The following is a 10,715-nucleotide window of genomic DNA, read 5'->3' as shown; positions in this document are numbered from 1 at the left end:
GACAGTTAAGTTCCTTGTATTTAGTTATTTGTATTTTCTCCAGCAATAAAGCTGTTGTTAAGTTCAGTCCAGCTTGAGAGTCCTGTATTTGGGTCCTAACCTGCCTGGTCCACGCAACGTATCATGAGACGTTTAAGGTAGGTGCATGGGACCCATGGCTCAGTGCTCTATGGGACCACAGTGCACACGTGTGCTTGAACCTGCCAACAGAGTCGCTTTACTGTAGTCACATTCACTCAGCCAGTCCAGAGTGGAGCACAACCAGCAATAGTGCAGTGTATAGTAGTGTAAGAATGCATGAGACAGTGTCATCAGTAGCACACTTGGAAAAGATGCTTTTGCAAACGTTTGTCTAAGAGCCGTGCGTTACACAGAACCTTTTTTTATTTACTGTGGTTGAATATGAGTTATTGAATAAAAAGCTCATCTACAGTACCAGCATCATGGTTTTGATGTTCGACTGTAAAAGTCTTGGTGACCTGAAGCGTTTTCACGTCTGAAAATAGACTTAAATTAAAATGTACCAAAGTAAAGCAAGGCTTTCATGTCAGACAGCTCTGTCATAAAGCTACTCACCTGTCAAATAATATGTTACATTACAGGCATCTTGTGGCTGAAGAAAGCTGTGCTTGTTTCATCTCATGGCAAAGTGTATTTATCTCTGTCTGAAGGCATTTTCGTCTCATGTTAACAAAGACTGCAGATGAGCAAGCTGAGGGGCCAGCAGCTTGTTTCTGGTGGTTTGTGCATGCTCGTTGTGGATAAACTGCCACTCTGTGACTGAACTGATGGAAGGTATGGTGCCTACTGTTCTGAGATCAGTTAGACCAGCTACAGTTGATGGCAATATTATTAGCCCCCGTTATGAAATTAGACAGCACTCTTGATTTCAGTGTGAAAATGACCATTAACAACAAGTCGTTGTTTTGTATAGTGTGTCTGCTTCCAAAATAACAATGTCCACTCAGTTTAATTACAATATTTTATTGATACACCAAACTGAAAAAAGGGCAAAAATGAAACATCCAAAATTATTAGCCCCATGGCCATTAATAGTCAATACTGTACCCTTTCTGAGCCACAACTGACAACAGTCTCTTAGAGTAGGTCTTTACCAGGTTGGCACAGGTCTCCTGAGGGATTTTGGCCTATTCCTCCATTGCAAACTGTTCTAGCTGCTCCAAATTGAATGGTCCACTCCAGGATCTTGGTTTTGGTATCCTTGAGGAACTGTTGGACTAATTTTGATGCATGCTTTGGGTCATTGTCTTGCTGGAAGACCCAGCGATGACCTAAGCCTAGACTATGAGCAGATTTCTGCAAATTCTCCTTCAAAATGTCAACATAATTTCTTTTTTCCATGATGTCATGCAACCAAACAAGGCTTCCTGTGCCCGAGGCGCCAAAACAGCCTCACAGCATGATGTTCCCAACTGTGTTCCTGGGGTTGAAGGCCTGTGCCTTTCTTCGCCAAACATAAGCAACAACTGTGCTGAGACAGTTCCAGTTTAGTCTCATCAGATCAAAGCACAGACTACCAAAACTCATCTTTACCTTTCAAATGTTCATGGGCAAACCTCAGTCGGGCTACGATGTGCTGCTCTTTGAGTAAAGGGGATGTTCTGGGACGATGCTGCTGAAGTCAATGAAGAGCCGTCACAACTGTGTTCCTTGAAACATCAACTCCAGATGCAGATGTCCGGGGTTCCTTGCTGACATCTTTGACTATTTTCCTCTCCAGAGTTCTTGAAATCTTGTGCTTACGGCCACGGCCAGGTTTGTTTCTTACAGAATTCGTCTCCTTGTACTTGGCAATGATGCAACATACAGCATTTCTAGACACTGTGAATTGCTTGGAAATGGCAATGTAGCCTTGCCCTTTATAACGAGCCTCTACTATCTTTTTTCTGAGCTCCAGAATTATTTCCTTTGTCTTTGGCAATGGTCAGTAACAGTAACTCTCATGTGTTCAAGTCCCTGTTCCTTGCACCCTTTCTATGCTGATTGAATGTTGTTAGGAAGCCAGTTCTGCACACCTGTGGTTTCAAAGCTGATTGGTGAATTGATCAAGGAGTTTTGAAAGCAAACATTCACATAGGGATAATATTTTTGGCCTCAACTGTAGCATTAGCCAGTAAACGAGCTTCAGTAATTTAGCATCATAATAAATGGGATTCTCTTGCTAACAGCCTTGGGCAACAAGTGTGACGTCGAGAAGATGGAGTTTGAAAAAGTTTTTAATAATTCAGTTAGCATGAGCATTAGCATGATGGAGAGGGGGACGATGGCTCTGACCAAGTTGAACAGGATAGCAGAACGGTGAAGATGCTCATGTAGAGTGCATACAGGCAACACTAATGGTATGCACCCTACCACTTTATCATGGTAAAAAGGTGTAGTGAAGGAAGACAGTTTGAGGATTCTTATGTTAAACCACTGAGTACATGTGAAAGATGAGTAATGTTTACTCTGACAAACGTCGGATGAATTTCTTAAACTAAGTCGACACAGCAAAGCTAATTCGTTTGTTGAGTAAACCTAAAGGCTGTGAAGTTCTTCCTTTATTTGTATTTTGTCAGTGTTTCTTTCTTTTTCGACTTAGCTCATTAGAATTACATTTTCATTTTGTTTTTTACCAACTGAAGATTTTAAATGTAGAGCCGTTCCAGCAGGGTTCTGTTAGGGCATAGGTGTCAAACTCTGGCCTGCGGGCCAAATTTGGCCCGCAGCCTACTTACATTTGGCCCGTGAAGCCATACCAAATTACTATCAGAGCTGGTCTACTGGTATTATACAGCTAATATATATATTGTTTAGTATTAAGCTTTGCTTGTTCCATATTCAGTTTTTCAGCAAAACGTGTTTGAGTCCATAAGAAAAATTCATTCTTATATCTGGAGGAATATATATATTTCAATAAATATTAACGTTAGCCCGCGACTTTGTTCCAGTTTTGAATTTTGGCCCACTGTGTATTTGAGTTTGACACCCCTGTGTTAGGGTCTTGTTTAATATTGTTGGGCTCCCTGTGTGACTATTTTTCCTTGTTCTCTGTATTTCTAGTTTAGGTTGTGTTGTTTGTTATTAGGCCCCTTTTCATGTCCTGGTCTCGTCTCTGTGTCCTTCCCTGTGAAGTCTTCCTCTTCTCCAGGTGTAGTTGCCTGTTTCCCAGTCATGTTTCTATGTGTCTGTCTGCTTTCTCTCACCTCTCTTGGCCCTCTCCCTTTGTTCCCTGTATTTTAGTCAGTCTGCGCCTCAGTTTGTGTGTCCTGTTTTATTCTGCAGCCACTTGTCCCCGTCTCACCTCTTAGACTGTTGCCAGCCGTGTTCTCCAGGTGTTTCCTCTTTGTCCTGATTCCCTCTTGTATTTAGTGTCTGTCTCCCTCTTACTGTGTGTCCTGTCTAAGTGTCAGTTCTCTGTTTGAACCTGTCCATTGGTATTTGCCAGTTCCAGTTTCCGAGCACAGTCCCGTCTGCTGTCTGAAATTTGGGTCTGCAAATGTGCCTGCCACACACAGCGTTTCCTGCCAGCTTCCTGCAAACACTGCTCTGTGTTTTGACTGCGCTTTCACTCTCGATCAATACTTTACCATTTATAATTTTTCATTCTGTTCAGTTTTGTCCCAATTTTCATTTAAGCCGAAGCTACTTTGAGAAGTTGAATGGATCTTTTGAATCGTCACTGAATTGATTGCAGCTCTAGGTGGCACCCGGAGTCTATTGCTCTTTAATAACAGAAGATGGCGCCAGATATGAAGAAACAGAAAGTAGAAGCCGAAGATTGTTCTGGATGTTTTCAGTCCAAATTTTTAAAATGTGCATTTTTTTATGTACCTCAGTGAATTATTTAAGCAGCTTTGATGAGCATAATTATGACCAATCATAAATTCCTTTAGCTTCCTTCTAAATATGTGACTCAATGTCTTTTTGTGCTGCAGTGCTCAAGCACCTCCAAAACAAATGTGTCAGGCTAAATAAACAGCATTCAACATACTAATATCAATATTGCCTACATTAACTGAAAAGCAGCTCTTCTGGGTCCTAAAATAGCCGGTTTCTGCAGAATATGGCATATTCTTTATGGGTGATGAAAAGTTTAAGAACCAACACTACTTGAATTCAGGGAAACATGGTTTCAGCTGTCCCTTCATTTTAATGTGACCCAAAATGTTTGAGCCACACAGACATGAACATGGACCATAGTTATCAAAACCACCTTTGAGGTAAATGTCTCCACCAATAAACACTCAGAAGAACAGTAATACCAGCTGCTGCTGGTCAGTCCACCAACATGTGCTTTATACACTATGACTGACGGCAGCCTGTTCAGGAGCTGAAGCGATGCGTGGTCACGTGACTGTGTCAAACATATGTTGTATTCCTGCAGGAAGCACTTATTGAGGCAAAACACTAGAAACAACTGAAAACCTATTTCATATGATCACATTTGGAAACTTCACAGCAGAAATTCCTGTTTTGCCCCCCCCCCCATTAGTTTGAAGGGAACGGCTCAGCTTTCAGTGTTTCAAGCAGAATGTTCTAACACTGTGAGGAATCCATTCCGCCTCCGTCGCTGCTTCGTTGGATTTTTCCGTTTAAGTGAATGTCAGTGCAGCACTCTGTAGATCTGGTTACCACAGATCGATACATCTGTAGCACATCTGTATATTTGTTCATACAATACCTGTAAATCTGCCCGTCTGTATAGCAATATAAACATCTGTATACTTAACTTATTTGTACATAACCTGTTCATAACTATTCCCACCTTTATTCCTACCCTTATTGGTATATAATCTGCTCCTATTGCTCTTACTGCTCTTGCACGTGTGATTAGATTCAAACTGTAATGACAATAAAGTTGAATCCGAATCAAAAATCAAACCTGACTGGAGATTTCACGCGGGCAGCTGTAGTCATGTAGCCCGTGAGCTGACGGCGCTGCTCCAGACAGACTGGTGCTGATTGGTCAGCGCACAGGCCTGCTGTGTAGCAGCTGCCGTCATCCCCTCAGACGTGCTGGGGATGCTGACCGTGGCGCTGATACCCCTGCGCTGTGCTCTGGCTGGTGGGCTGCGGTCTGCGTGGGCTCTGTGGACACATCAGGTTGGTTCTCTAAACTATGAGCTGCACGTTATAGGTGGTGCATGTTCGTGCTCGTTCAATCGCACCCTTACATTCGGTAAATACGGCTGTATAAATCACTCGTTGCATGTTTGCACTCTTCCTCGTTCATCGTTACTGTCAGTGGGTGGGTTATGCAGTGGTTCGTGTCACGTATGGCCTACTACATGTTTAACTAAACCCTTAGCGGCGTGCTGATGTGTTTTGTGCTTGATGGTGTCGCCCTACTCAGACAGACGGATCCGTGGCTGGGAGCTGAAATGAGATAAGCGTCTTTTTTCTCTCCGCCGAGGTGCTGCAGCGCCGCGCACGCAGGACGGACGTGGGCACTTTATCACCGAAAACCTCCGCGTCCGGGGATTAAACGTATTTGTCTGCAGACTGTGCCGCCGGAAAGGTTCGCCTTCCGTTTGTACATAAAGGTCACCCGGAGGATGGTCCCGACGCTGCTCTCCAGAGGTGATGTGAGTTGAAGCGGTGGGGAAGCCGCAGAGGAGCTGTCCGTCTGTCGAGGTGCTGATGCGGCTGTGACAGAACCGAGCATGGCTGCGGGGAAGTTACTGCTCTACGCCGGCCTCTCTCTTTCTCTTTGCGCCCTGGGCATGCTGGCCGTGGCGATGTGCTCCGACCACTGGTACGAGACAGACGCCAGACGGTACAGGGAGCGGTGCCGAAGCTTTTCCAGCCGCCGCAAGGACCCGGGCTTCATCTACATCCCCAACAACAGCCTACCGCTGCGGGCCAGCCGGAGCAGCGTGTCCCGATGGCAAGAGAAGCTGCTTTTGGCCCGGAACAGACGGCAGCTGTTCGCCATGAGCGCCGCAGATGAATGTAGTAGGCAGTATAACTCCACCAACATGGGGCTGTGGAGGAAATGCCATCGGCTGGCCTTCGACCACGAAATCGAAGAGAGCATCCGGAAAGGTAAGACAAGAATGACACAGACGCTACGTTAGAGTGACAGAAACACGATGGATGTGCTGGAACATGAGTCGCAGGAAAGGATGCAGGCTGCTCTGTGGTCACTGATCGCACAATATAAATCATCCTGTTCTGGAAGCTCATGTTGCTCCACGGGCATGGCTCAGGGTTAGGGCCTGTTGTCATGCTATTTGCATGTTGACGACGACGCCGAGCAGCAGTGTGTGTGAACCTGCTCCTGCAAAATATGACATAATCGTTTCAGGATGTGCATGGGCTCGCCAAGCACTCAGCGTGAAACAGGAAGAGTTGCTTGTTAAGGAAGGAGCTAAAGAGCAGTTTGTGACACTCTGTGAATGAGTAATGCAGCATTGCAAATCAAAAATGTTAACTGTGCTATAGTACAACAAGTATGTGCAGATGATCAGGACAGTACAGACTGTGGTACTGTCCATATTACTTCATCAACAGGAACGGGAGCCAAGTTACTCCCTCACTGACACAGCGTAGCTTCACATATGAGGGATTTGTTTGTGATCCTGGGATCTTTTGCTCGTTAGAAGAATGTGTAAACTGCTGCACTATGGAGTCACGTCACCTTTGTTTGCTATTATAAAGTGTAGCTTATCTATCAAAATAGAGTCAGGCGAAACCTATGAGGACCATATGAGACATGGTAGTTTTAGTACTGCTTATGCAAATGTTAATTCCTGCATTTAAACAAACACCCACCATGATTTGTATATTCAAAGTCCAGGTCCGTCCTTCTGCCTCTGACTGTGCTTCACAGGCGAGCTGCGTGTTAAGGCAAGGAGGATGAGCTTTCTGATGGAAGTTACTGGCTCGAGTCAAAAATGGAACAAGACTGTGTGTGTGTGTGTGTGTGTGGTGATATGTGCATATGTGTGTGTGAGCTGCAGCTGTGCCTTCCTTTGACGATGCCTGAATGGCCTTGATGGCCTACCATCTGCAGTAATGGGCAGCCCACAGTCAGAGCACTCAGTGATCAGATGAATGCCTCCATAGAGAGCGCTGATCTGTTCCATCTCCATCAGCTTGGAAAACTATGTGTGGTTTGTCTCCATGATGCCTCTGCGTGTCACCTCACAGTAATGGATCGATAAGGACGTAGCTGTGGGCATAAACACTTAAATCCATGCACGATGCATGTACAGTTGTGTGATCATCTAACAACTCCTGTAGCTACATGCAGCTGCTTTACAACAACACAGTCAGCAGTGACACCTACAAGCAGCAACCTATTAGAACCATATTTTACCAAATTACTGCTGCAACTACACCACAAATACAATTGCTGCCAATTCTTTTAGTGATACTGGTATTACTAATACTACTGTTCAAAGTATAAAAGTTGAGTGGGAACACCAGACAGGCACCAATACCCCATCAGCCTTTTATGGCTGTGTACAAATGCCTGTTTAAATGTCATTTTTGTGATGTTAAGAAATAAGAAAACATAAATCATATTAACAAATGAGTATTCAAAATGTAAAAACAGTAATTGCCCCTAAACCTAGTAAGTAGTTCCCAAAAGGTGGATTCTGTCCATCTGGACGTTTTCAGTGGGAGAAACGTTTCATCATCATCAGGTGACGTCTTCAGTCTCAGCCGACTGCAGGTTTCAACCTTATAATCAGGACATTTGCTCAATGACTGAAACCAGCAGCACTGAATGAACGATGGGCTGTGAGGTCAGTTTGTTGATCACTCTTTCAATGATGAGGACGTACACGTCCTGGACACGGAGTCAAGGAGGCAATTTATGTGAAAAGGGAAAGACCATCTCTGAATGGAGGAGGGGGCCTAAGGGTACATCTGTCACCATCTAATAATGCTGTGATTGCAGCCATTCCCCAACTCTCTCATGGTTATTGATCAATCATCACGACAATTTGGATATTAATGATGAAGGAACTGACCTCCCAGCCCAGTGTTCATTCAGTGGTGCTGGTTTCAGTCATTGTGCAAATGTCCTGATTATAAGGTTGGAAACCTGCAGTCAGCTGAGACTGAAGACGTCACCTGATGATGACGAAATGTTTCTCCCACTGAAAACGTCCAGATGAACAGCATCCACCTTTTGGGATTACTTACCTGGATGACTGAGCGTGCATCAATACAACCTAATAACTGGCTGTGCCACCCTTGGCAGCAACAACTGTAACTCAAGTGTTGCAGTAACTAGCAATGAGTTTCACTTCCTCGTGGGGGACATTTGACCCTCTCTGCTTTGCAAAATTGTCTTAATTCAGCCACACTGATGGTTTTCCATCATGGATGACCTGTTTAAGGTCATTCCAAAGTATCTCAATCATTTACATTTGAAATTTAAACTCGGCCACTCAAAAATCTCCAGTTGGTTTTTGTTGTCATCCAGAGGTGGACCTGCTGCATAACCCAAGTCCTCTTGAGCTTCAGGGCAGAAACTGATGGCTGGACATTTGCCTTCAGGATGTTCTGTTAGACACCAGAGTTCATGGCTCCATTAATTGTAGCAGGTCATCCGGCCCTGAAGCAGCAAAGCAGTGCCAGACGATCACACGACCACACATCATGTCCGACTGTTAGTTTGATGTCCTTTTCTGAAATGGTGTTAGTTTGAAGGCAGATGTAACGGGACTCAAACCTTCCACAAAGCTCAACCTTTGCCTCACGAATCTACAGAATATTTTCTCAAAAGTCCTGGGGATCATCAACATGTTTTTTTTTTAATTTTTTGCAAATGTGAGACGAGTCTTTGTGTTCTCTTTGGTCAACAGTGGTTTTCTCCTTGGAACTCTCCCACAGATGCCATTTTGCCCAGGCTCTTTGTTATCGTTGAATCACGACCTCTGACTGTAAATGAGGCAAGTGAGACATTTTTAGATGTTGTTCTGGGTTCTCCTGTGACCTCCTGGATGAGTTGTTGATAAACCCTTGGAGTACCTTTGGTAGGCTGGTCGCTCCTGGGAAGGTTCATGTGTGGATAATGGCTCTCATCCTGGTTCACTGGAGTCCCAGAGCCTTAGAAATGTTTTTGTAACTCTTTCCAGACTGAAAGCTGTCACTTTGTTTTACAGCTTTTTCTTTAAAGCATGAAATCATATGTAGCTGTATGAGATCTTTTAGCCTGCTTTACTTTGTCAGAGAGGTTCTATTAACTGAACTGAGCTTTCCAACAAATGTGGTTAACCTCAGTTAATTCATGATCGACTTTTAGGAGAATCTTTCTCCACATTTATGAAGATTAACTAGTATTGTGTTGTTGGTCTAACAGTAAATTAGCTGAATAACCAGATATGAACCTGGATATTTTAATATGTGCTTGCCTCCCCATATTCTCCTGCATATGGAAAAAACAAAGAGCTCAAGTTATTTTATAGTGCTAATATCTAAAGTTTTTTCACAATTACCAGGCGAGAGATTGAAACGCCAGCAGCCCTTTGATGAGGTCTCCTCTGTGTTTGCTTTGTTGCATAAACTTGTGCTAAGGGTCACCCAGCTGCTCCCAGTGAGCGTGTACACACACACACACACACACACACACACACACACACACACACACACACACACACACACACACACACACACACACACACACACACACACACACACTTTTTCCATCTTAACCTCAAACCCTGCTTCCTTCGGTCCACATGTCTCTGGACAAGACACTAAATACACAAACTGACCACATACTGCTGCTTCTTCATTGCTCTGCATCCTTGCTATTGGACACACATCGAAACACTGATGAATCGTGTCCTGACCATTTTAAATAGATTATGCTGTTTTTGAAAAAAAATAAATATAGAACTTGTTAAATGTAAGACATGAATCATTACCCGCCCATCACTTTGCACGGTCAAATCTGATTCCCATCCACATTTAATTTCAAACTTAACAGATCTGAGACTAATGTTTTGGTCCTCATTCATCTCTCTGGCATGTGCTCTAATATTGCTCCAGCGTTCAGTGTTTAGCCAGATCAGCAACATCCCTTCATCTCCTCATTTTCCAGTATCTTCCATAATAACATGCTGCATCATTATGCAGATTTATGGAAAGAGGGCAGAGAAGATGAGGTATGAGGTCAACGGCTACAGTAAGAGGATGACTTATCAAGTGATTATAAATTATTTCTTTACAACAAACCTCACAAAGCATATTCAGGTGGAGTCTGAATGACACAGTCTGTAAGTCTGTATCAAAGAACACACACATAAAAGAGTGTGTGTGTGTTTGTACGTGTTTACATATCTTTGTGGGGACCAACAATTGGAAATTTACTATGCTTGTGGGGACCAACAACCCTTATGGGGACAAAATCCGTCCTCACGAGTTTAAAGGTACAAAATGTGGTTTTAGTGTCAGGGTTACAGTTAGGTTATGGTTTAGGTTGTGGGTTAGGGTCAGGGTCAGGCATTTATTTTTGATGGTTAGGGTAAGCGGCTAGGGAAAGTATTATGTCAACTACATGTCCCCACAAGGACGTGAAAACACGGTGTGTGTGTGTGTGTGTGTGTGTGTGTGTGTGTGTGTGTGTGTGTGTGTGTGTGTGTGTGTGTGTGTGATGTTGATAATCCAAATATGTGTTGTATGATCTTGGTTACAGTGAATGGGCATGGTGTGCGATCTGCTGGAGATGTACTGCTATGGAAGCAGCTCAC

General features: G+C 43.8%; 1 protein-coding gene across 2 annotated transcripts in view; it reads left to right on the top strand.

Moving 5' to 3' along the window:
* Positions 1–4,861: 4,861 nt before the first annotated feature.
* The window catches only part of tmem178b (transmembrane protein 178B), a 70,096-nt gene continuing 64,242 nt past the window's right edge, over positions 4,862–10,715 (top strand). Inside the window, exons 1-2 of one of the 2 annotated variants that reach the window (XM_040015067.1) lie at positions 4,862–5,106; positions 5,357–6,048. In XM_040015067.1, the coding sequence (XP_039871001.1) occupies positions 5,667–6,048 (382 nt within the window). In that variant the 5' untranslated portion in view covers positions 4,862–5,106; positions 5,357–5,666. Of the gene's footprint in view, positions 5,107–5,148; positions 6,049–10,715 lie in introns of those variants that run through there. The other variant, XM_040015068.1, reaches the window with a different exon arrangement.

The sequence above is a fragment of the Simochromis diagramma genome, unplaced genomic scaffold (assembly GCF_900408965.1).
Source record: "Simochromis diagramma unplaced genomic scaffold, fSimDia1.1 OVJJ01000453.1, whole genome shotgun sequence".
Lineage (NCBI taxonomy): Eukaryota > Metazoa > Chordata > Actinopteri > Cichliformes > Cichlidae > Simochromis > Simochromis diagramma.
Note: the sequence above shows the minus strand (reverse complement) of the source record. Positions and strands in the feature narration are given on the sequence as shown.